General features: G+C 34.3%; 4 protein-coding genes and 1 pseudogene across 6 annotated transcripts; 2 read left to right on the forward strand and 3 right to left on the reverse strand.

Moving 5' to 3' along the window:
* The first annotated feature begins 674 nt into the window (after positions 1-674).
* LOC140968663 (uncharacterized) lies at positions 675-3,766 on the forward strand (annotated as a pseudogene).
* Positions 3,767-5,033: 1,267 nt separating this feature from the next.
* LOC140968801 (uncharacterized) lies at positions 5,034-8,920 on the forward strand. The gene is made up of 12 exons (XM_073429912.1): positions 5,034-5,205; positions 5,622-5,681; positions 5,752-5,805; positions 5,902-5,962; positions 6,218-6,294; positions 6,399-6,448; positions 6,559-6,641; positions 7,477-7,547; positions 7,633-7,789; positions 7,962-8,092; positions 8,170-8,265; positions 8,652-8,920. Exons 1-12 carry the CDS (start codon positions 5,167-5,169, stop codon positions 8,721-8,723), a joined length of 951 nt encoding a protein of 316 aa, XP_073286013.1. The 5' UTR covers positions 5,034-5,166; the 3' UTR covers positions 8,724-8,920.
* Positions 8,921-10,569: 1,649 nt separating this feature from the next.
* On the reverse strand, positions 10,570-13,034 carry LOC140968661 (uncharacterized). The gene is made up of 3 exons (XM_073429686.1): positions 12,021-13,034; positions 11,220-11,448; positions 10,570-10,918 (listed from the first exon to the last, which is right to left on the reverse strand). The coding sequence occupies exons 1-3, from the start codon at positions 12,911-12,913 to the stop codon at positions 10,754-10,756; spliced, it is 1,287 nt and encodes a 428-aa protein (XP_073285787.1). The 5' UTR covers positions 12,914-13,034; the 3' UTR covers positions 10,570-10,753.
* A 1,515-nt stretch (positions 13,035-14,549) lies between these two features.
* LOC140968813 (caffeic acid 3-O-methyltransferase-like) lies at positions 14,550-16,570 on the reverse strand. Its single transcript, XM_073429929.1, has 4 exons — positions 16,143-16,570; positions 15,604-15,908; positions 15,139-15,203; positions 14,550-14,843 (listed from the first exon to the last, which is right to left on the reverse strand). The coding sequence occupies exons 1-4, from the start codon at positions 16,568-16,570 to the stop codon at positions 14,550-14,552; spliced, it is 1,092 nt and encodes a 363-aa protein (XP_073286030.1).
* Positions 16,571-21,431: 4,861 nt separating this feature from the next.
* Positions 21,432-26,075, reverse strand: LOC140968728 (chaperone protein dnaJ A7A, chloroplastic-like). Of its 3 annotated transcripts, none has more exons than XM_073429804.1 (8): positions 25,916-26,075; positions 25,283-25,392; positions 24,171-24,312; positions 23,747-23,804; positions 23,344-23,386; positions 22,836-22,884; positions 22,648-22,728; positions 21,432-22,527 (listed from the first exon to the last, which is right to left on the reverse strand). In XM_073429804.1, exons 2-8 carry the CDS (start codon positions 25,387-25,389, stop codon positions 21,676-21,678), a joined length of 1,332 nt encoding a protein of 443 aa, XP_073285905.1. In that variant the 5' UTR covers positions 25,390-25,392; positions 25,916-26,075; the 3' UTR covers positions 21,432-21,675. The 3 variants fall into 3 exon arrangements, with proteins under 3 accessions (XP_073285905.1, XP_073285904.1, XP_073285906.1); XM_073429803.1 differs by having other exon boundaries at positions 25,283-25,397; XM_073429805.1 differs by having other exon boundaries at positions 25,283-25,397; positions 25,905-26,075.
* Between the last annotated feature and the right edge of the window lie 126 nt (positions 26,076-26,201).

Here is a 26,201-nt window from a genome sequence, read left to right on the forward strand (position 1 = left end):
AGTGCATATTTTGGCGCAAACTTTTAAAATGCAAGTTGGTATATACATTTTGGTAGTTATGTTTGTTTTATCGTATACATGGAGTTGAAGGAAGACTCCAAGTACAAGCGCGTTTGTATATGTAAAAATTGACGGTAAGTTTAAGATGAAGATATTTGAATCGATGATAATATTTAATTAGAAGATAAATAAAAATTAATATTTTTTATGAGTTAGATTGGGTCGGAGGTTTGTGTCTAATAAGAGATTTTGTGTATATTAAAATTTTAACATTTTCAAAAATCTAGCAATTGTTTTTGCAAAATCCTCGTTGTGCATTTTATATTAAATAATTATACAAACGACGTTTGCAGAAAATATGATAATTTAATAGTTTTCTAGAAAATATTTAATTTTATGTCAATTTAAATATTCGTTTATTTAATATAATAAAATAAAACAATTAACTTATCACAATTAGGCCAAAATAGATTTTAATATAATTTTTCGATAAAAATGTAAATGTAAAAATTTAAAATATATGAATATGCCGCTGAAATACTTTTGTTGTCGAACAATATTTATTTATATCGGAAGGAAGGAGTAATCATAAGAATGATTTAAAATATTAAATAATATATCCACCATCGTGCATGCATTAAAGGTTAACACAGAAATTTGGATTTTCTTGATTGATGACACAAACGCACGTGTCGATGGAGGTGGCGAAGACGAAGACTGTGTTGGAGGTGGCAGACGTGGCGTGGACCGCCGTTGAGCGCTGCCACCACCACGTAACGCCTAACGGAACCGCAGTACCCCGGAAGTGCAGGAAACGAATATTCTGATGTGGAATCCTTGCGCTGTGAAAATCAGCGCCTGCGCCTTCTGCTTGAGATAAATCTCACGCTACTCCAGCAGATGTCTGCTTCCCCTACCTTGTTACGGAAATGCCCTTCCGATGTATGTATTCGATTCATCAAAACTGAGTTCTTTTTCTTTTAAAATATCAGTTTGGGCAAGATTTGAGGTACCGCTTCAGTTCAGGTAATTATTTTTAGGTTGTGTATTTGTCTATTGATCATGGCTCATTTTTTTCTTGAATTTAAGTTCTTGGGAGATTTGAGGCGATCATGTTTTCCTTTACGTTATTCAGCTTCACGGGCGGCATGTAGCTGCTGTAAATTCTGAGAGTTTCCTGAATGAACTTGAGAACCTTCGTGAAAAATCCAAGGATGTTGAGTCTGGCAAATTTCCCTTCCAATCCCCATCAGGTTTTTATTTTTAAAATTTTGTAGGTTCCTATCATCATTGAATGAGGTAAAATCTTTTAATAACTATCAAAAGTACTTATTAAACTTCCGAAGATAGCCTTGTTTTTCCTCTCCAGTTTGTATCGTGTTTGGTGGTTTAAGCTATCACCTTGACTATGCTGTAAGCCTACAAACTTTTGCAATTAAATATTAACATCTCATCATGTTTCTTAACCTTCAAGATTATGAAAAGTTACTTATATGGCGATGTTTTGGATATGTAGCAGAAACTGTTTTTTTCTATTTTTCCATTTCTTGTGCGCGCGGCGTTATGATAGAAATTTGTTCATTAAATTAAGGTGGAGAATCTCTCAGATAAATTTGTGTAGGCCAAGCATTTATATCGATATATAACTTAATTTCTATTTTTGATGCACGATCATGTGTAGACATGGATAAATGTATTGACGCTCTATCTTTTCCTTCACGAAACACTTTCAGATTCAGATTTGGAGAAGGCTGAAGTTTTTATCACTGTCGATCAAGAGGAACCTAGTTGGTGGGTGTGGGTGTCCGAGGAATCGGTATCTACAAATGCTGAGGAGAAGAGTGGAATTGACAATGAAAATTATATAGTTGTTAGGGAGGAGCATGTCGTAGATGGGGTGGCAAATTTTATGGCTAGATGCATTGTGGCCAATCCAAAGGCTCTGGTATATGAGCTGATATGATTTTAAATTGGTAGCTGCCTATCTAGTATCTATCTCATGTAAAGTCACAATTTTACTCTTTCTTGATGCAGAATCTGACCCCTCAGGAACAGCAGAAAGGTAAAAATTTTCAATTTATTCTCCGTCCTTTCTTTTGTGTGCTCGATTCTCTGGTTGTAGAAAATATTTCCACGTAAAAAGTTGTGCAAGTGAAATGACATATATTTCGTAGATTTTTTTTTATTCTCTGATTTTTCTCATGCTCGAGCCAGGAAGAAAATAGTACATGGATACCATGCAATTAGTTGTTTTTGCCCAGATTCTTTTTGTTTTCATTTTGATATGTAATCTTCTCATTTAGTGATCTGAAACGATTGTAGTGGCAATTATCAAGAATATTTTGATTTGCAGCCTTTACAGAAGCATCGGGAGGTATAAATAAAGTGGAGAAGATGCGGAAAATATGGCATGCTGGAAAGATGTTTTATACCATGGCTACCTGGGGACTTACTCTAGCGAGGTATATTGATCTGAATATGCTGAACTGTGAAGATAACTATTGGTGTCTAAATAACTTAAAACTATATCGACCCTCTAATATTGTTTCTTTGGAAGACTTCACATCTTTGACCTTGTATCTTATTATGCGCTGTCATGTCTAGCTATCAAGTTGGTGTTGTACTCTGTAGAGGTTCTAACTTGTTAAATGGCTATAAGGTAGCGTCATAATTAAAAATTTTCGGCATTGTTACTTTCTAGCTAGTACCTAGAGGCTTTTGAAGTTCGGAAACTTCATATGCTTGGTGCAGTGATCAATGACAATGTTGATCTTCTTCTGTCTGTTAGATTTAGATAAATGGACAACTCCCATGTGACCATAAACAAAATAAGCTGTTCTCCTCGTGCCTCCAAGTTGTCCATGTGACTATAAACAAAATAAGCTGTTCTCCTCATGCCTCCACGTTTGCATGTGTAATTTTGTCTTCCCTTTATCCTTTGGGGGTTCATCTTTTCACTCACGTGTGTGCTGCTCAATCTTTTTGTTAGTGCCAAAGTTGCATTTCTGCTCAGTCTCTCCAATTAATTAAAGGTTTTGCACAAAATCATATGCTATATGGATAGTGATGATGGTGCAGTAGATGCTTGAAATTGTGGCATGCGATAGGACACTACATCATCGCAATGAAACAGCTTTCAGAACAAACAAACTGTTATTTATGATGGTATATTATATATTTATATCCAAATGTAGTTTCAGAAGGAGATGAATAATAAGTTCAACCAAACTGCCCCCAGTAACCACGGGTTTACTTCTTATATCCCCAGCTGGAAGTTTGGCTACAACTTCCCCAAGGTTGAGCACATGCGGTCTGTGTGTGCCGAGTCTTAGTAGTTTGTATAATTGTATTAATGTGATGCATAATTAGTGCCACACATTAAAACGTCCCATTTTTATCTTCTATAATCTGTCAGAATAAGGTTATTTTTTACACATCACCCATGACACTAATATAGTATTTCTAAGGATAAGATTCGAGCTATTGTATCATAGAGAATGTAGTCTGTCTCTGCCGACCACGACTACGTACGTAGGTTGTATTAATGTGATTCATAATTTGTGGCAGACTTTAAATACTCACGGGTGCTTCCTTCTTGCAGCTTGTACCAAGGCCAGACAATTTCGAGACTTGCTGCAGCTGGGGCTCATCATTCGAGCAAACTGGCCTTGAAAGCACTTTGAAAGAGCAATCTTCTTTCTTTAAGGATCAAATGTAAGTGTAGATTGTGTAAATCTTGTACATGATCAACTATAATTTCTCCACAAATTTTCATGTGTTTATTTGTAAATGAAATAATGATAATAATGCAAATAAATATCATTGAAATATTTATTTAAGTTGATTTTATGTATTTTCCAATCATTTATTCCATCGAAAACTTTTGATCATGCAATTTCACATTAATAATTTGACAAAAACTTGTGTGAGACGGTTTCACGGGTCGTATTTTGTGAAACGGATCTGTTATTTGGGTCATCCATGAAAAAATATTACTTTTTATGCTAAGAGTATTACTTTTTATTGTGAATATCGGTGGGTTGACCCGTCTCACAGATAAAGATTCGTGAGACCGTCTCACAAGAGACATACTCTAATAATTTTATGATAATCACAATTATACTATTTTTTAATTAATTAGGTTAGTATTAAAAAAAACGAGCAAATGGTACGACTAATTGAAAATTAAGCACTTTTTAATATATATATTTTTAATAATTTTATAATATGAAAAAATAAATTGCTCATTTGAGGTACTTATTCGGTGATAATTTTTTTTGACATTTTAAGTTACCTGTAATTAAAAAAGGAATCATTATTTTATTTTATCTATAAAGAGAATATTGATGAGAAAAAAAATTAGCTGACAAATATTTAACGAAAAGATGAATTTATAAATTTTATATAACACTACATATGAGTTCATTAGTATATGCTCTAAAATATTTAATAATCAAACCAAAAACAAATTAAATGAAATAACGATTAAGAAAATCTATATCAATATTTTGACATGTGAAAAGAAGAGCTTTGAAAAAAAATTAATCATTGAATGTTTAACTTTAAGATTTAACCTAACAAATGTCCTGTATTAGTAATAGAATTTTATATTAAAAAAATACACAATCCCATAATATATAATTAAATATTTTTAATGATGCTTTATTTAATAAATATGCTAAGCTATATTAATTTAAAAAATAAATAGTTAGTCTTTTATCAGTCCGTCTCACTAATCTATATTCACGAGTCGATCCGATTTATATCTATCATAAAAAGTAATATTTTTTATATAAGAAATTGAAACTTTTTTATGAGTTATATCATATTAGAGATCCGTCTCACAAAATTAACATATGACATGGTTTTTTACAAGAGTTTTTGTGTTAAATTCAATACCTAATTTAAATCACTGAGATGAGAATTTCACATAAAAAAATTTAATATAAATATAAACAAAAAAAGCCCCAGGGCCGAGAACAATATGTTTGGATGGAAATTGATACAGTTATTAAGTTTAGGGTTTAATCTGTAATAATTATTTTTTGGGGGCGGACTGTAATTAACCTAAACGAGAGCACACTGTTGTCAGCCATAGCGCCGCCGCAACAACACATTTTTGGGTTCTAAATTTCTCCACACCTTTGATACAGAGGTAGACAGAAAATGGGTTACACGAAGGAGCAGCTCTTGTCTCTTTTGCAGGTTCTATGTTTTTTTGTTGGGAGTTTATGTATATTTTCATTTAGATTCTTCTATGAGCACAGAATGGACGAAATGAATTGTTTCACAACTGAGCCTCGAATGATTATCGCTAATTAATGGATGCAAATGGATTAATAGATTGATAGATCTGAAAAGAGTGTTCGGTGTCGATTTGGTGAATGGATTTTATCGTTATTTGACGATGACATACCTTTCTTCAATCTGTTCACTTCAAGACTGAGGCTTTCGAGGAGTAAGCATGTGAATTTGTGTTCATTTTCCTTTCCAGGGAGATGGATAGTTGAAATTTTTATTCTTGTTCGACTAATGTGTACACAGAAAATGGTCACACGAAATGAATTGTTTCACATCTATTGTTAAAAAATTTGTAGTAACCTCTGTTAATTTCTTTCCAGGAACTGAAAATAGAATGTTCCCAGTATGAGCATCCTGTTGTTTTGACAGTTGAAGAGCAGGTAAGCGCATATGGGAGCTTGGCGTGTCTCTTATTTTTGCCATAGTTAAAGCAACCTTTTTTTGTATCAGGCAAAGCATGTTGGTCACATGAATGGTGCATTGACCAAAAATTTATTCTTGAAGGTAAAATGATCCGTGTGTGTGAATGCTTGTCGCTTCCTCTTGGTTTTTTTTTTTTTGCCTGGACGTACATTCCTGATACTTTTTGTTATGTGACAGGATAAAAAACAAAGATTTTACATTGTTTCGGCTTTGGCGGAGACAAAGGTAGATCTGAAAGGTATGCATCTTTCAAAGTTGATGGCATCAATTATCTTATCAATTGGATTTGCTTTTATGATTTCATTCAATGACAGGATTCTGTTCATTATATACACTTAGGTGAACTCATTTCACATGCTGAACACTAAAAGTATAATGTTTTATTTCGTTATACGATTATTACTCAGAGGCGTTGAACACAACAATTTTTTATTTATAACCTAAATTTTGTCTTCTGTTGTACCTAATTTGTTTGTACCACTGGAGCGCACAGTTTTGTCTCAGAGGCTTGGTCTTGGGAAAGGAGGTCTAAGAATGGCTCCTGAAGAAGCACTTGCAGAGATAATTCAGGTATGTACTGATGTAAATGTTTGAAGAATAAATAATGTAGTTTACGAGTTTCCTTGCTAATTTTATTCTCACTTCTTGACACATTTTACAAATTTATATTTAAGGTGCCTCTGGGTTGTGTAACTCCATTTGCACTTGTGAACGAATCAGCTAGGTATATCTTTTCTTCTGTCCCGGTGCCAATGCAGTGTATTTATGTGCTGTTTTTTGCTTACTGTTACGAGGCTACATTTTTGCTCATGTTTTATTCTGAATTTTGTGAAGGAATGTTTCGTTGTTGTTAGATCAAAGGTTGAAAACCGAGGAATACTGTTTCTTTCATCCATTGTCTAATGATATGTCAATCGGTGAGCGACTTAACATTTTTACGTTGAGTTACGGTAAATATGACCTAATCTGAGCTTTTTTTGGGGTTTCACTGCTTCATTATATTTTTTGTGAATTTACTAGCTTGGCTCACCTTCCTTGTTAACTTTCATATTCTCTTACTCTGTGGATTCTCCTCTTATATATTTCTTAAGAACACGACTAAGTGATAATTTTTAGAGTGTAGGTTTCTGAAGAAAATTGTCATTTTACAGCTAGTACGTACTTGACAAACAATTGTGCACTAATAAAAGATGTATTTGTTTGTGTATAAGCAACTGTGGATGATCATTACATTGGCTTTCAGTAAGGAATCACCATCCTTCTGTCTAAGGTGCACTAAAGAACACCTCGAGACTTTTAAGTGTCCCTTGGCCAGATGCAGGCTTCGCTAAAGGGCTGTCTCTTGATGAACCCTAATAGCAATGACCGTGTCTCGCTGTTTCTTGAGCGTAGGGTTCTTTTGTGTTTATGATAACTACACTGCAGTTTCACATTTTCTTTTTGTGTGTATCTCGTTGTGTGCATTGGAGTTCCGATGTCAAACTATTTGTTGAATCTTCTAGTAGTTAATGATTGCACCTGGTTTCTTGTGATCGCGAGTGATACTTACTATTTATTGACCTTACTTCCCAATGACAAAATGGGACACAAAATATGAAAATGTTAAATTGCTCTTAGCTAGGCCATAGCACGTTGATTCAAAAACTGTTCAACACAGTTAATCCCACCAATTTCTTCACCGACCTTAACCTTCTGTTCTGTGCCTTTGTTTTATCACTGTTTTGTTTATTCATGTGATGTTGCCAATTCCAGCTCTTAATTCACATGATCTTGACAAGTTTCTGAGTTCAGTTGGAAAAACCCCAGCGTATGTTGACCTGGAGGTAAGTTAACAATGTTTCGTTGATTTCCGCAAATGTTCTTAATATTAATGGCCTGATTTTTAATATTGCTGTGGTGATCTTGCAGGCCGATTCTACAGTAGGGAAGGATCAACCACCAGATTTAGCTGGTCTTGTTCCTTTGGGTGCAACTGTCTTGCCTGACCCTCCAGAGAACAAAGCACCCTCTCAAGGCCCTGAAAAGACTCCCATCTCTGTGAATAGCAAGCCAACTGTTGTTACAGGTATCTATGGTCAGCAATTTGTGAAAACGATAGAGAGTAAATAATTAATTTATTTCAAGTTGAGGAAATATGGTTTGTGTTTTTTATTTAATCCGTGTGAAAATCATAAGTGTTTTGTCGTGGATTGAACTTGAATTAATGTAATGTGCATATCTTTGCTCTATACCAAAAGCTGTAAAATCGTCCGATGCATCTGAAAAGGAGAATTCACGTGCTATTGCCAATTCGCCCATAGCCTTTGCAGACCCTGAAAAATTTGTTGAGGAAATCTTGGAGAAGACTGTGTCCACAGCTCTTTCTGGGGTTTGTATTCAATTATACATACTGTGCCTGTTTCTTCTTGGGCATGGCTTTCAATCTCATTTAATTTTACAAAACAGATCAAACAGCACATAGAGAAAGACCAGGAACAACTTTCTTTTGCAATGTCAAACCATATGAGAAAACAACTTGGTGTGCAGTTGAAGTTCATTGCTGTAAGTATAATTTTTTCGAAAAGACCAATACCTCTGTCATGATGTCTTGCAAGTTCTCTTTTCATGTTTGAACCAATTCCTTGCCGGGTGATTATCATAGCTCCGAAACAATCGACATGGCACAATCCCATGATATTTGGAGTGAAAATTATGTCTCACATTATACTTATCTTGCATTTAATGGTGTGGTTTGCTTGTTAATTCAAAAGTCTCAACCTTTAGGTACAAAACACCTGATATTAATCAGAGGCGCCATCTTTTCCGGTGTTAATAAACCACACGAAACATAGCCTTTGAAGTTTCTGTTTTGGTTATTTGGGTTTTGCTTGCATTTTTTCCAATCTCGAAATTGTCTTCAATCCAGTATATTTATTTATTTATTGCAGACGATGTTCAAGAACACAGCATACACGGAAGGCTTCCGTGCTGGTACTCATGCTCAGCCGAACAAATGGTGAAAGTATCGACGACATTAATGAGATAGAAAAGAACATTGTTCGTTCGGTTGCATTTTTAATTTAGTTATTATCCCTTGCAATGAATCTTTACATTCTAATATCTTCAGTTTATAATAGAAAATGCCTTTCAATTATGTACCAATTACCATTGAAACCATAACGTAAAGATTTGATGGCCAATCTTTTGTACTGTTTTTCTGCAGAGTTTTAATATTTTTATTAATTAATTAATGGGCCACTTGATCCGTACTATTTATCAAGTTTTTTCAGTTTTGAAGGATCCGTAGTTTGTCGACTGGACGAAGATATGTTACGTGGTCTGATGAGTTAACACTGCAAAAGCTTTCTGACCATAATTTTCTTCAAAACAGGCTATTTAAATAACTAAAAACCATGACCTCGTAAAAAATACACACACGAACTAAGTTTAAAACAAAAAGTTAAAAACAATTTAACAAATTTTTATTTTATACAAGTATTTTATATATATAAAAGAATAAAAGATACTTGTTAGAGGTCAAACAAAGAAGTTGGAATTAGGTGACTTGCCGCCTGTGTTTTTTTCTCCCCAATTACGGGTTTTGATCTTATTCTAAGGTCACATTAATCTCATTTTGGACTTAATTATCATTCTTCCAATTGTGCTGAATTTTAAGTCAAAATGGGCGCTTCAATCAAAGAGTTTCAAAATGGTAGAATATCCACATCATTTATATATATATATTATATATTAAAAACCTTTATTTGAACAAAAAATAGTACTGGACCATACATGTATTTATTTGTGAACTTTATAGCCACTTGTCTTAAAAACCTTTAGTCGAGCAAATAAATATATAAAAAAGAAGACATAATTAATTTCAATCGAACAAAATGAAGTAGATCAACAAACATTCCACCTCATCTTAGATAAGAAGTGCCAACATTATGCCTTTATCCATTTTAGGCCTTTACTCTCCATCGTAGGGCCCTTCATTAGTTTCACATACACACGCAAAAAGCTTCAAATTTCAATGGTTTTTATTAGCTGATTCACGGATAAACATCAATTATATTTACAATACAAATATTATTTTGATATAAAAAATAAATTTTTTTTTATCGATGACTTAAATATAATATCAGTTTCACAAAATTTGACACGTGAGATCGTGTAGTTTTTTTGTTTGTGTATTTATTCATCAAGAAAAAGTTCAATAATCTAATTGCATCAATTGTAAATTCATCGAGTGGTTCGAATTTGACTTCAAAATGCTCCAATATTTGTTGAAATGATGAGGTCGATACTCGATATATAGGCCACGGTTTCACATCAGATGTCTTGAAATACATTAGATGGATATGTATGCTTCGTCATCAAATTTAGATAAGTTGAAATATCGTAACCCCAAAGGTTCGATTCGAGCAATTTCCATTTTAAATCTCAATTTCCACAACCTACAAGGTAATCAAAGAAATTGTGGGGACTTTTCTTATACATCATATACACAAAATATGTCGTATGGTAGAAATGTTTGGTGTTCAAACAAAACAAAGTGAACATTTTGTGAAGCCAAGGGCCTTGCGTGGACGCCCCCAAGAACTCAAAAAACATCACTCCCCTACATTATTTTGGATACTGTATCTTCCACATTTTTATATCTTGGTGAATGATGCATGTTCAATAAAAAAAAAATATGTCATAAAGTTCCGCACATGAAATAACAGAAGCCGCAGATAAAAATATATGAAACATAAAGTTCACACACAATTCGAAGTAAGAGAGATTGATCTCATTTTTCAACCACGCCAGGGGGAAGAATATGCATTGTTGTATCAACTGGAATGTACCCAAAAAAAGAAAGACTTTAGGCAAAAATGGAAATCTCCATTGCTGCGTAAATGGATCTATGTACAAGTTACAGAGATGATCAAACAAACCTACGGAAACTCTCAACCTCCCGCGAGCATTCAGCTTCACTGGGGTGCTTGTGAGCATTTGATACATTCAAGAACTCAATATATTTACATTTATCAATATTGCTTGTATTTTAGAAATTAATTTCACAAAATTTGCCGTCAATCCTATTCTGAACTGCTTTGACAGCAGCAACTCTTGCTGCTGTTGCTGCCTTGTTTGCAGCTGTCACCGCATTGTTCACTTGTTGATCCACACATCGAAGGTGTACTGCATTTTCCGCAGTTTTTCGAGCAACCTGCAGAGGTATAAAGATGTAAGACAAATGGATAATGCAGGAAAAAAAAACTACAGGGCTGATGGATGGTCTTAATCAGTACATCCAAAAATATTTTAACACACAAAAATTAAAGCATCACACTCCAATCGTTGTGCCGAATAAATCCAGATGTCATGCGGTTGCCGTTGTTTTGATCAACTCAGATTTTAAAAAACCAGCCTAAAAGCTACATTTCGGTAGCGAGGCCATAGAGGCAACCACACAATAGGGAAAAACCAATTATTCCTCCCTAACATTTTGAATTGGGGATCAGTCTCACCTGAACTGCTTGAAAGACTGCATTGGCTGAAGGGGGAAGTGGAGTCTTAATATTGCCACCACTCCATTCGCCGCATTTGGTCTCGCCGTTTCTGAAAGTATACATGCCATAACCTTGCTTACCACCCTCATGCCATGACCCCTCGTAAAGTTGACCGTTGAAAAATTGATACACACCAAAACCATGCATTTTATCGCCAAAATACTCCCCAGCATATCTATCTCCATTCCTGTAACATCAAAGAACTTTACCAATATAAGTTGAGTTCCACTTATACACGTTAACTAGTGCATCCAAGATAATAAGCTACTATCTATTTATTTGATCGTAGTGATTAAGGACCACAGACCACCCCAACAGGGGAGGTTGATTCTGTATGGCTTAATTAACAAGTTTGATTCCAAGTTTGAACTTTTCAACAAGGCCACGCAAAAGGTTACACTGCACCTTATTCTGTACAACTTTCTTTTAACAAAATCTTCAAGCTCAAGTTCAACACCTCATCGCAGGAAAGATTTAAAGTCACCATCTTTGAAGTTGAACGCTAAACAGTTCATATATAAGAAGAACTAAATGAAAAGCCAAAATCTTAATTTTGGTTTCGAGAAGATACATATGTGGTGTGTGTAATCTAGTGGCACAAATTCAATCTTTATCACCTGATAAAATTAAAAAGTTCAACAAATACACATGAAACAATAACAAAAATCTCATCAAATACAAAAGAATTCTTACAAAAAATACACAGCAAAACAAAAAAATAAAATTTGGAAACCAAATTTTAATCAATTTCACAAGAACCTGAAATGATAACAGCCAAGGCCATGTTTAACTCCACCCTTGAACTCTCCACTGTAAGAGCTTCCATCAGCACAAATCTGCTCTCCAACCCCATTACTCTGCCCATTACACCACTCTCCAGCATAACTATCCCCCGTGTAAAACTTGTAAACTCCATAACCATGCCTCAATCCCTGCCTATACTGCCCTTTGTATCTACTCCCTCTTGCCCAATTCTCAATACCATATCCATCATACCTACCATCAATCCAATCTCCTTCATATCTCCCATTTACAAAGTAATTGTACACTCCACTCCCACTGCACTTCCCCTTGTGAAACTCCCCTTCGTAGAAATCTCCATTGCTGTAAAAATCCACTCCTTCCCTTATAATCATTTTCGTACTTTGTTTCTTCTCAATTTTGCCAGTTCCTGGCTCTCCAATGAACCATTGCACAGGTTTTGACGGGCTCTTTGAGCCAAAACAAGCAATCCCAACTCTCCTTGCATAATCATCACACAAATTCTTGTAAATAGAGAAGTTTTTCCGGATTGAAGCTTTAATCTTGGAGGCAAAGAAAAGCAAAACCGCCATAAAAATCAAAAGTATCAATAAATTCTCCGACGTGGGTCTGTCATCTCTGTAGGAAAAAGCGAAAAGGATGTAAACCGATAGCAAGAAGATGGCCAGAACATGTGCCAAATGACCCGAACCAGATCTCGATCCGGGTCGAACAGATGGAGAACACGGATTCCTATGTGGCTTTTGCTCTTCAATATCCTGCGTTTCTCCATTAGATGACATCTCGTTCACAGAAGGTATGACACGGGTTCTTGATTCGACGTTGGGAGACGACCAGAGGAGTGAAGAATGTGTCCTAGCAAGCTTAACCTGGCTCTGCTGACCGTCCATTCTTTAGCGATGGATCTTATCCTGCTATTCTTTCCACTTGCTGTGTGTCGCTGCTATTCTTATTCTGTACTATGGCGCGGGTTCCATAACCACCAAGCACTGAAGCTCTTGCTCATGTCAATTAAGAAAATAGAGAGAGAGAGAAACAGGAAAGAAGGGATTTTATATTATGATGTGGGGCCACCTTCATTTCATTGAGACCGTCGATTAACATATTGGTTTCCGATTCTTGACCGTTGGATGGGAAGTTCCCGCTGTCTACTGGAATATATGGTCGTTGGATCCAGATTTAAAAAGGTGAGGAATTAATATATTTATTTATATATTATATGTATTTAGAAGATTAAATTTTTAATATATGTAATCATAATATATTTTGATGCTTTGGTTTTAATATGGCATACGTACAGTACGAAATCCTCAGCTGATATTCTAAATCATGTTATAACAAGTTTTATTTGAATAAATTATTAAAAATTAAACGCACCAAACCACATTATGTATAAAAAAAATCATATTTTTATTAAAAATCAACAATAAATTGTTGAGTAGGTCTCTTGTGAGACGATCTCACGAATCTTTATCTGTGAGACGGGTCAACCCTACCGATATTCACAATAAAAAGTAATAATATTAGCATAAAAATTAATACTTTTTCATGGATGACCCAAATAAGAGATCTGTCTCATAAAATACGACATGTGAGACCGTCTCACACAAGTTTTTTGCCTAAATTGTTTTAATCATTTATCGTTGCTTGAGATATCATGAATCGAATGTTTTGTGTGTGATTTATTGTATTTTTATTTTTACATAATGTTTGGTACGTCTAATTTTTAAACAAGAACGAATCTTTGAAGAAGACTAGCTAGATGCATATATGTATAAGATACACGATCGACACTTAAAATGTCCTGATAATTATACTATGATACCATGGCCTCGTATTCACCCTTGGTTGGTACCAACTTTCAATTATTCCCAAAAACAATTTGATATCTCATGTTTCCAATTTGATCGTGCATGGTAGTGTCTTAATTAGTATATATTTCCACTTTATTAATTACTTATCCACCAACTAATTAAGTACTATATCCAATGATTTCATTTTAATTTGATTATGTGAAGTCTCCTGTCTCCACATATCCAAATCAATTTTGAATAATTGGATTTATCATTTAGGTAATACTGATCATATGTTAATTAACATGAATTTTACCTTCCAACCTATAAACTTATTTTAGTACAAGTTCTCCACTAAATTAATAGTGCATTTTTTTTTTACATCAAATACAATATTAATCTCCAACCTATTGATGATCTCGAGTAGGTTGAGTTGAATCGAAGAAACCAATAAGAGGATATTGGATCCACATGCAACCAGGCACTCGGACAAATGCGCTTCATCATCTTCGTCGTTGCTATGTTTGTTGTAATCATTATCGACTTGCTTCTCCATAGTTTTTTTTTTTGCTACGCCTTGCTCAATTTACTGGTACATAGCTTCCTTTTTCAATTCAATTTAGGATTCAAAGATATGTACGTACGTTTTGGATGATATTGAAACTTCACTTTATTATTAAAATTGCCAACTAGCTTATTATTTCTCTTCAACATAGACGTACGTACACTAGTTTTAGAATTTAATAAGTTCCATAACATATGATTCACAGGCACGACAAACAACCTTAAACTCTGCAAATCCAGCTTCCATCGCCATGGCCTCGTATTCACCCTTGGTTCTTTCTTTTCCATTAATGGATAACATGATGATGTTCAGGAGAGCGACTTCTTGTGAATAAAGATCAGTTTGTGGGATTTCAGGAAGAATACTTTCTATCACAATCACTTTTCCTTTCCTTGGCAATGCTTTGTAGCAGTTGGTTAGAATTTTCACACATTGTTCATCACCCCAATTGTGTAGCACTAACTGCGCATGACCAAAATTAAACTATACTATTATATACCTACCTATACCTACTTTTCTATATATAAAAGAATATATAATTAAAGCATACATACTGTATTGTATTGCATGAATTTTATAATCCGCATGGCCTATGAAACCTCAGGTTTTCTATTGTGATTTTTGTTGGTTTTGAATTTCCAATTATTTCGAATTTTTTTGATATGATTACATGTTTCCAATTTGATCATGGATATATGCACTTTATTAATTAGAATATAAACTAAATTCAAAGTAACCAAGTAATTAAATTTTGCACCTTCAACAAAATTGCATCTCCTTTCGGTACTTGGGCGAACATATCTCCAGTAACATGTTTCACTCCTGCAGCAACATATACACAATGATTCCACATTAGCCATTCTATTTGAAGAATTAATTTGTTGATGTAGATTTTACATGGTTTGTTTGCACACCAACACATGCGTAACCAGGATTTTAAAATCGAGTGGGCGAAAAACTTAAATTCCACTAGACAAAATATTTTCAAATTATAGGTTAAAATTCTACCATTTAAAGGAAAATCTTGGATAAATTCTTATGTATTATTTTCCAGTAGGAAAAATATAACATTTTTATTATTTTTATGTAAAATAAAATACATCTATAGATACAATATTTATATCATTCTAAAAAATTTCTGCATGCCGTTTGCTCCCTATTACGTATACCAGTTACGTCTAATAACTGTTTAACATGAAAAAATCTTTTAAACGCTTGATACCTTTATAGATTGGGGCAGTTCGTATGACCGCGGATAAATCCAGGTTAACGCCACTGATTGAAGGGTACTTAGAAATAATCATATCAAGAGTCACGCCATTACCACCACCAACGTTCACTAATGTGCGCAATCCCTCGAAACCTTTGTATACTTTAAGAATCTTTTTCATAGATAGAATAGTCATACTTCCCATTGCGTTGTTGAATATCTTGTTGGAATCGGGGTTTGATGATATATCTTTGTAATAAGGCTGGGCATTTTCAAAGAAATTTATACCTTCAAGAACCGCAGCTTTTAAGTCAATGCTGCAAGAGATTAAATACTAGTCAATCATCATGTTTTCATTAATGTGTCCAATAACTTAATCCACGGAAGTTTACAAAACATTAGTGGGTAGATTATAACCGCAATCCAACACATAACCGTGAGTGTGAGTTCCGATATCATGTTAAGATGATCATTAGGACTGTGTGCGTGTAATATATAGTACTGATCGATTATTTGAATGCTCGCTACTTAATATGTACGTACATACGTACCGCCAATTGGTTGATTCCTGTAGGACTGTTAGGGCATGAAATTGTGCCAATGATACCCCTCTCTCATTTGCAACCAAGAACTTACCTTTTGGTGTAATCCGGAAGCGTAATTCCGTTAATGTAGAAGCATGATCGGTAATCGAACAAGTAAGGAAAGATTGAGTGACCAGCACCCGAAGCATGGAGTCGAGCACTCGTGCAGCTCTCTCGACGTTAACAGTTGGAAGCTGAGAAGCGATCTCAAAAGCCGAGACGGGTGCCCCATCGCGGGACTTGTCAATGATCTCGAATAGGTTGAGTTGGATCGAAGCGTTCAAAACCAACCGGAGGACATGGGATCCACATGCAACCATGCAATCAAGAAATGCTTCATCATCATCTTCATGGTTGACATGTTTGTAGTAATTAGCATGGCCTTGCTTCTCCATAGTTTTTGCTTCAACACCTTTTGTTCGATTTTCAGTAATTTTAGATGTGTGAGTCTATATTTGGATGATCGAGGATATATATATACAACTGCGCCACATGTCCTAGCTGGTCTGGATTAATTAATTAATTAAGAAGATATATACTAATTAATATGTTTTAGGTTAAAAAACTAAATCTCTACAAAAAAAAAAAAGGTTAGATTTCTTTCGTGTTAGCTGTAGATACAAATAACAAAAAAATAATAAAATTAATAAAACTAGGTTTGGCGAATAGTTGGCACGTACTCAACACGCACACATTATTTAATTTAATATTCTATAAATTACATTTCAGAAGAAACGATTAATTATATACTGAGGGAACTTTAGAATTTTCTCATCTTGAAATTGGATTCATAATTAAAAGATTGAAGGTTATTGGGGTCGTTAAACTAGAAATTAGTTCCATTAATCTAGACGATCGAGCATAACCGATCGATTAACGAATCAACTTAATTGCCTGATTGTTTTGCTTATAGCTAAACTTGAGCCTTCGAACGATTCCGGCGATTCAATTACATATTTCTTGCAACGGAACGACTACAAAATTTCATAGATTATAATCAAACACGCCATGCATGAGTTGTCTTTATTAGGATTACCTCGTCTTTCCATATTTTTTATCCAAAAATCTATTCTTTCAATATTTTTTCTAAGAATTATGTATCAAGAAAATATTATTTCTCTAATGTATTTTTATTATCAAATATCTATTCAATTTTTACGTAACAATATTTTCAAAGTTTCTTATGTTGCAATGTTATGTTAAAAAAATAAAAAACACTATTATGATCTTCATGTGTTTAATGAGTTAAAAAAACACCAATTAAATGAATAACGCAATGGATCGACTTCTATAAAGTTAATATTCCAAATTTGATCCTAAATTATATATATATTTTTTCACCAATGCCCATGCAATTGATACAAACAATAAATATTTTTGGGCAATGTAGTAAAATCACAATGTAAAAACTTTACCTATCATCCACACTTTTTATATTATTATTATTATTATTATTATTATTATTATTATTATTATTATTATTATTATTATTATTATTATTATTATTATTATTATTATTATTATTATTATTATTATTATTACAGGTATATATATAATTAATTTTATTTGCGCTTCTTGTTTTAAGAGATAAATAGTTGTATATTATGATTGAGAATTAAATATAACTAAACAATACAAGTATAGTTTTGTTTAGCTACGATGCTAGCTATATATATATATATATACAATTGCATGTGTGAATGGGATAAGGGGTAGGGGCGGCTATATTGGGGATGGGGTGGAGAACTCTTAAATAAGATGTGAAACTCTTAATCTAAACTTTAAAACTACTTCATTAATAAAGTTAATTTAAAAGCTACACTTATAGGATTGAATTCGTGTCTAGATGAGAATAATAAAGTTCGATTCACCACTTTTTTTTAGGGGAAAAAAAAACCCTCTCATCAACCCTATCTATTGTTCGGACCAAACTCCTGCATGGAGGTATTTCGCAACTAGACAACTTTTATCAAGGCTAACAACAAGAAACAAACTAAAGCTGAAAGAAGGAGATCCTCTAATAAAATTTTGAGAGAACCTTGGACAGCTTGGGCATTTGCTATGGCAGAATCTCGCCTCTTGACAATTTGATCCAGAGCCGCAACTTTTTCTGTGAATAAGTTGGTGGACTCGACCAACTAGTTTGCGGTTTATAAAGCATAACAGAGCTAGGTTCCATTAAAGAGACAAATAAATTGTTAGTGCTGACAAATTCCATTCTTTGGACAGTAAAATCACGATCATATCAAGTTAAAATAGGAACATGCATGGCCAGACTTATATATATAAGTCAGCTTGGATTTTCATTTATGTTCATAAACAAAGTAATGGTTTCTACTTTCTATTATGAATATTACCAGACAACTGTAGAGCGGTATGACGAATATTGCACGATAACAAAGAAATAGAAAGGAGAATAATACAACAAAAGAAAGAGAAATGCAAGAATAAAGTCAAAATCTCAACAATATTACTATATCAATGAGAAGTTTTACAGAGAATAACTGTAAATTTATTTCCTAATTTAAGGGGTAATAGAAATAAAGCCCAATAAAACCCGCTCGAATTCCTCATCTCTTTGCTGCTGGATGTCGATCAAAGCGCAGAAGTAGCAAAACACGAGTTTGATTGATGAAAAATAAAAAATTAGATGCATGCCCCATTTTAGTATAATTTTAAATTTATTATAAAGTTTATTCTTAAATATAATAGAACTTAATATTACTTAACTTAAATAATTTGCCGCTAAATTATTTATACATAAATATCTTGAGATTGAGATTGCATTCATATTTGAAGTGATTTTATGCAAAACTGATTGTGGTTAGTTTGGTCACGGTTTGCAATTTAAAAATTGGGTGGTTTTGGAAAAAAGAAGTAATTTTTCTTTTGGTTCGTAAAAATGCAATTTTGTATTAGTAATTTACTGTTTACTATCCTAACAGCATATTATATATCCAAATAAAACATTGAACGTCCACTAATGAATTACATTGGGAAGCAATTTGAAGTAAGCATATATCTAACGAAATCCTGAAACTTTGATTATTGGAAGCTTTCTTGGATGTTTTTCAAATCAAACTATTACTGCCATATAGTAAGTATTCTTGAATACTGATTCACGAGCTCTTGATTGATCATAGTTGAGGTCATCTTTCTTTCGATTCGAATTATAGCAATCAATTCTTTTATGACAGCTTTGTGTGTTCTTAACTAACACACCCACCAGAATCTATTATGGGATATCTTCCTTTTAAGTTAATTCCAATATGAAACATACCATGTGTTAAAAAATACATTAGGCATCAAACTCACAAGAAATGTGGAGTAGAGTTTCCGCTAATTTTAGATGATCAGTAGTTTATGTAATTCCTGAATTACATTGATGAAATTAATTAGGGTGTGCTTTTCCAAATATTAGCCAGCATAATCTTTGTGCTCGAAAGTCCAGTGTATATTTTAGCTTCGATGTAGTTCAGCTGTTCCACATGCAAAGTCTTGTATAAATATTCCAATTGTAGAGCCTTTTACTTGATCGTGGTTTTAATTTCACATGTAACGATTGTTTATTATGCTGTATTATTTCAAATCGATTCAAAATGGGTAGTAATGCGGCTAATACTTATAGGTTTTTTTTTACTCCGAGTGCAGCCGAAAATTTTCGGATCAAGAACAGCAAAGTGTGATGGTTAAATGATCCTGATGTGAACTTCGGCTGTTTTTTGTTTTTTCATCGGCTGTTTTTTGTTTTTTCAGGTTCTTTCTTCATGGCAAGACGTTGGAAAAGCTTGTGGAATTAGTATGAATACATGTTAAAATTATATTGAATCTTTATGCAGCGACCCAAGATTTCTGCGCATTCGGAAAACCACCACTGATCTTTGTTTACAACATTTCATCCGAAGGTTGTACTGAAATTGAGTGTTGAGGCAATGGATCATCTATATCCAGATTATTAAGTTGTGATCATGCATACAAGTTAAATATAGCACTCATGGGCACTTGGGCTTGCCCTTGGAATTTTTCATGTCTCTATAGCAAGGGCACTTGTCTTTATTTCCATAAGTCCCGGGTGGGACACAATGACACTTCTCACAACAAATACCACAATACTTGAGGCACCGGTCTTTACGTCCTGCCTTTGAGCATCTCACTGCACATTTTGAGTCGCAGAAACTCGATTCTTCGTTGGCCATGGCCGTCATAATCATGAGTAGGAAGAATATAAGTGTTGTCGCTTCGCCAACTCCTTTCATTTTCCTATGTATAAAATGTAGCTAGGCATGGTTATAAATATTAGCTTTACAGAAAGAAATCAACATTCTTGTGTGTATGTAGAGTAATTTTACGTGAAAAATACTTTTATTTTAGGGATAAATTCTGCATTAAGAAAATATTAGTTGCATATGAGATGCATGCATGTGCGTGGTCTATATAACTATCATACCTGAATTGAGCCTGAAATTTAATATCCAGCTATTGTTTCTAATATTTACGTACCAAAAGATCGATCGAGAGCTTCAGAATTAGTGTAAATTAGTTCCTATATGTACACAAACACACACATATATATATGCTACATGTTTTAACTTAAGTAACTTGTATTTCTTGGCTTAAAATGCATAAAGACTGTGTCACGGAGAGAATTCCTCGATCTTGGACATATGTAATGTAGTTAGCTGTAGACTTGCACTTCGTAATTAAGTTGGTCTTAATTAATGGCCTAGAAATTTAGTATAAATTTGTGACTATTTTTCTTTTCTGAAAAAGGGTAATGATTTTATATTATGAGCAAACCCGTATCTGAGGTAAGTCTGAAGAGATGACAGCTTCAGCTCCATTTCTGTGGAGCTCAAAATAATTTTTATATTCAGTTTATAGGGTTAAAACCCGGTTCAATCTCATATGTTTCACTCATTTCTCGGTTCAGTCGTATAATTTTTAAAATAATTATTTATTAAAAAGCGCACTTTAACAGACTAGAACCTAACGAATCATCATTAATCGAAAACGAAGTAAGTTCATTTCTTGCAAAGCATGTTTCTATAGATCCTCCCAATTCAAAACAATTTTGAAAAGACATAAGTAATAGATAATTATCATCGATGAATATATATAATAGATAATCGAATTCAAATCTACGTACTACAAAATGACACGAGATTATTGTACCGGGAAAATTGGAAAAATGCCAATCGATCACCAAAGGAGTGATTTACAGTAGCTATACCACAGTTCCACTATCGAGAACTTGAAAAGGTGGCAACGGTGCACGCATGAATTATGTATGAATAGTATACCTAATGTTATCGTGTTTCAACTTGAATAATTTTACCTTGCAAAATATTAACCCCCAACTTCTTTCCAAGCCCACATTCGGCCTTGTGCAAATTGCTCGAGGGATCAACGTAAAAGCAATATCTTGGCAACATGCCATAAACACCAGAACTATGGAGAACTGCAGGTCAAACATGTAATGGCAGAGAGTTAATCGCCCAAACTATCTCCTGCTACTTGTTGCCTTTGTCTTGTTTAAGTTGGCAAGTTCCTCAACAAGCTTTCTTTCTTCGTTGCTCAATCGCTTTGGAATCTCAACTTGAACTTTGACCAACTGATCACCTCTCTTATTGCTTTTGTTCAAAAAAGGGACGCCTTTTTTAGCCATGACCAAAGTTGTACCTGGTTGCGTACCAGATGGAATTTTGAGGTCAACCATCCCGTCTACCGTTGGCACCTTCATTGTTGTCCCTAAAATGGCATCTATGTAAGAAACCTTGCAAGTGTAAAGGATGTTGGTATCATCTCGTTTCAAAACAGGATCTGGAATAATATCGATAATAACAAACAGATCCCCGGGAGGACCTCCTCTCCGTCCAGAATTCCCTTCGGAACGAACCCTCAAGCGACTGCCAGAATCTACCCCAGCTGGAACTTTCAAACTAATCCTTTTCGACTTTCTTAAACGCCCATCTCCGCCACATGTATTGCAAGGAGTTACGTTTTCTCCAGCCCCACCACAAGAGGAACATGTTGAGACCTGTTGGAAAACACCCAGTGGGGTCCTTGCTGATGAGATGACCTGACCTTGACCACCACATGTTCCACATTTAGATGGTGTGGTCCCTGGTTTCGCTCCTGATCCATCACAAGTGCTGCAGCTCTCAAGACGACTAATTTCTATCTCTTTCTCGACACCAAATACGGCTTCTTTAAAGTTCAAAACCAGATTATAGATCTGGTCTTCACCTTCTGTGGCTCGGCTGCGAGATCCTCTTCCTCCCATGCCCATACCGCCCATGCCGCCCATTCCTTCAAATAATGACTCAAATATGTCAAACGGATTGCTGAAATCCTGCATAGAGAAGCATTAGAGGTTAGAATACCAGCATTCAGGATAACTATATTTCAAAGAAAGTCATATTTCTATTCCACTTCTTTAAAGATCTTTGTGCTACTTATGTGGCAGACTTACCCCCATACCCATTCCAGCACCTTTAAGCCCAGCCTCTCCATACTTGTCGTAGATGGACCGTTTTTCATCATCCGACAATACCTGTCGTACATGTTCTCCAATAATTCATTAAGTTATACATGCTTCGACAAGCATGCATAGTTCACAAAAGCAAGCCATATACCATCTAAAAGGATCAGATATTATACCTCATAAGCATTGCTAATCTCCTTGAACTTTTGTTCTGCTCCAGGTTCTCTGCAGTTACAATGCAATATTTTCAGCTGCATAAATGCATTGCTGGGCAAGTTCATAATTTAACCAGTATACCAAAACATGTTTTAGTTTTCTTCCTGGAAAAAAGTAAAAATCGATAGTTTTAACCACCATTTTTCTACAGATGATGACCTCGTCAATATGATGAATAGATGTTTAGGCCTTAAATTGCAGGCAACAATTAATACTAACAATCTACTCTTAAATAAGTCAGCTTTAGTTCCATACTCTCTTTTATTATATATTGACATCTAATTCAAATCAATGCTTAATATACTCATAAGATGTTTGGTGAAATACCAACCCTTAGCAACACATTCAATATCTGGCTTCAATAAGCATACAAAAAATATCAGTGGCTATTATTAGATATCAAAGAAGCTAAATTGAGATAACTAGCAGATGAAACCAAATATCAAGTAAAGTGGCACGAAGATTTACTTGTTTACATCTGGATGGTAACTCCTGGCGAGCTTTCGATACGCTGAAGAAAAAGCACAAAGAGATGAAACTTCATTTAATTCATAAATTTCATGAGCAAAGAATGCAGTAGCCATGTATAGCGTCTATCTATAAAAAAGAAATTTCAAAATAATGTCATTGAGGAAAGTAAACAAAGGAAGTGTGATTTCTAAAAGTGATGACCAGATATGCAAATAGACCACCTAGATTCTTCATGAGGACATCAAATTTGAAAAACCCAAAGAGATCACGACAACTTTTATGCAGGGACAAAGCTAAATCATTATCATTAACAAAAAATGAAAAGAGGAAGGAAAAGCCTCCCTAAGCACCTCATACACAGAGTTCAAACTTGCACAAATAAGAGACAATTAATCGTCACCTGTTTTAATATCTGACTTGCTCGCATTCTTAGACACGCCAAGCACAGAATAGTAATCCTGCGAATTTAATGAAATAAATAAACATTTTCTTATGCAAAGCCTGATGAAAGGAACAGCAAATTAATCACCTTTTTTCTCAATGACATTATGCCTAAAGCTATTGCAGAGGGATAACCCCACAACTCAGACTATAAATACCTTTTTTTTATGAAGGCTAGTGTATGCTTGTAGTTGGTGTTACTGTTTAACTTTTAAATTTTGGGTGTCAATTGGGATGCTGAAGGGTGAAGGGAAGGTAAACTTTGGCATCAAGTAAATTGTCAATAACCGATTCCATGCTACCTCAACACAATTTAATAAATAATGTGATAAGAATTCCCTTACATAACAATACAAACTAATACAGCATACAAAATATCTCACTTTGTCAGCTCTAACAAGAAGACGAGATCCTCTTCTCCCACGTGGATTACAGTATGACCCTGAACTGAATAGTAAATTCAAGGATTCTTGAGAAAATAATGTTGAACTTCTTGATGCCAGTGGCTTGATAGTGCTAGACGTACTGCACTGACCAAAAAATATATCATCAATCACCTTAAATATAAACAGAATCCTATATAATATCCAAGAATCCAAACTGTAAGCAAAAGCAAGAGTTATTGGAAGCTGAATAATGTCAAGCTCAACGTGCATCATAGTGAGTAGTAACTGATGATGCAAGGAAAATACTTAACTTTCAACAAACCTAACAAATTGTTTTATTTTAAGCACTTTATTTATTTCTATATATATTTAAGACTATCTAATAACACTAAACTGTACACGGAAATTAAAGGCTTACATTGGATGGCTTAATTATCAATGGAAAATATACCTAATTCCATGCATATAAGGCTATAATATAGTGAACTTTCGGAAGATTGTGCCTCAACTTCTAATTGAAATAATCACATCATTACACATAACCAAGATAAAGCAATATTCTCCACCATCAAAACGGCACTACTTCCCTCTCAGATTTCACTGGGGCTAAAAGGTGTTTTCGACATCTCTCATTTTCTAAAATTTTAAATGAGACATACATGAAAGAATATATTCTTCAAACACTTGGATGGTACACATTAAATTTCAACAGAAGTAAAATAAAACTACATCACACACAACTCAATCGACTATTACCAGGATGCTATGATTTCAACAAAATCTCACTCCATCGTAAGTGTCAAATGCTGTTAGATTGGGCATAATGTGTACATTTGGGGAAAAAAACTCTACGTTATACAAAAGACGAGAAAAATTTCCAATGCAGCTGACACTTATATCAAAACTGAATTAATAAAAGCAACAAAAAAGAAAAAAAAAAGCTGCAAATCAGCAAAACAAGGATAAGCTGTCAGCTACAGAAAACAGAGGACAATAAATAAACAAGTAAAAATTACAAATTGTACATGGAAAAAAGTTGAAATACAGTTTGAACTTTAAAGTAGATTAATTTCAGTATTTCGAGAAGAAGATTTCAGCACAGTACTTACCAATGCAGAGAAACCGGTAATTTATTCGAAATAGAGGATCCCAATACAAGCTGAGGCTGGACTCCCCGCCTGTATATCCATGTACTCCCACAAGGTATGATGGCCATCAACTTTACTACACAATATAACACATTTAAGAAGGAAAATAAAAAAAAAATTCGTTGCAAAAACCACATAGTTTATTTTTCGTTCATTATTATAGTCACAAAAAAATAAATGACACGTATTCACGTGCCTTGTTCACTTCATCGTTAAAGAATTAAATTTAGCAAAATGACCTAGCTTGAGCTCGTTCTAAAAGATTAATGAGCCTGACAGCTTACTTACGGGTTCGAGCCAGAAAATTTTAGAAGCTCCACTTCCGTACAAGTAACACAATAAGCAGCCCCATATAAAAAGAAAATGATAGAGAATAAATTAAAAAAAAAACCTTTGAAGAAAGCACAAGTTTACATTAATCAGAATTTCAGGTCTATATGAAAACGAAGTAACACAAAACAAATCATATGACTAAAATACAACACTTCCAAAGTAAAACGTTGTTCACAAGTTAGATACGGCATAACATACAAAATCAAGAGCTGAAGAAGTAGTTACACCACGCGAATTAAGCCCTAATTACATGTTTGATACCTGCAGTTAAGAGAGATGGGGGCCGGAGCTGGAAATTGGAGAAGAAACCGACGAGAGAGAGGCTGCGTCGTTTGAGGATAGGGCTTCTCTCAGTTCTGACGTCGATTTAGTTTATTTGGTGAGATTGGGTTGTGTTTTTCCCGACTCCACTCAACCGCAATTCGATGCTTTTTTTTTTTTTTTTTAAAAAAAAGGTAAACAAATTTATGGTTTAATTTCATTTTTTATTAATTAATTTTTAGAGGATTTTTTTGGTCAAAAAGTTTTGTAAGATTGTTCCATTATC

This window comes from Primulina huaijiensis, unplaced genomic scaffold (assembly GCF_012295235.1).
Source record: "Primulina huaijiensis isolate GDHJ02 unplaced genomic scaffold, ASM1229523v2 scaffold37775, whole genome shotgun sequence".
NCBI classification, from domain to species: Eukaryota; Viridiplantae; Streptophyta; class Magnoliopsida; order Lamiales; family Gesneriaceae; genus Primulina; species Primulina huaijiensis.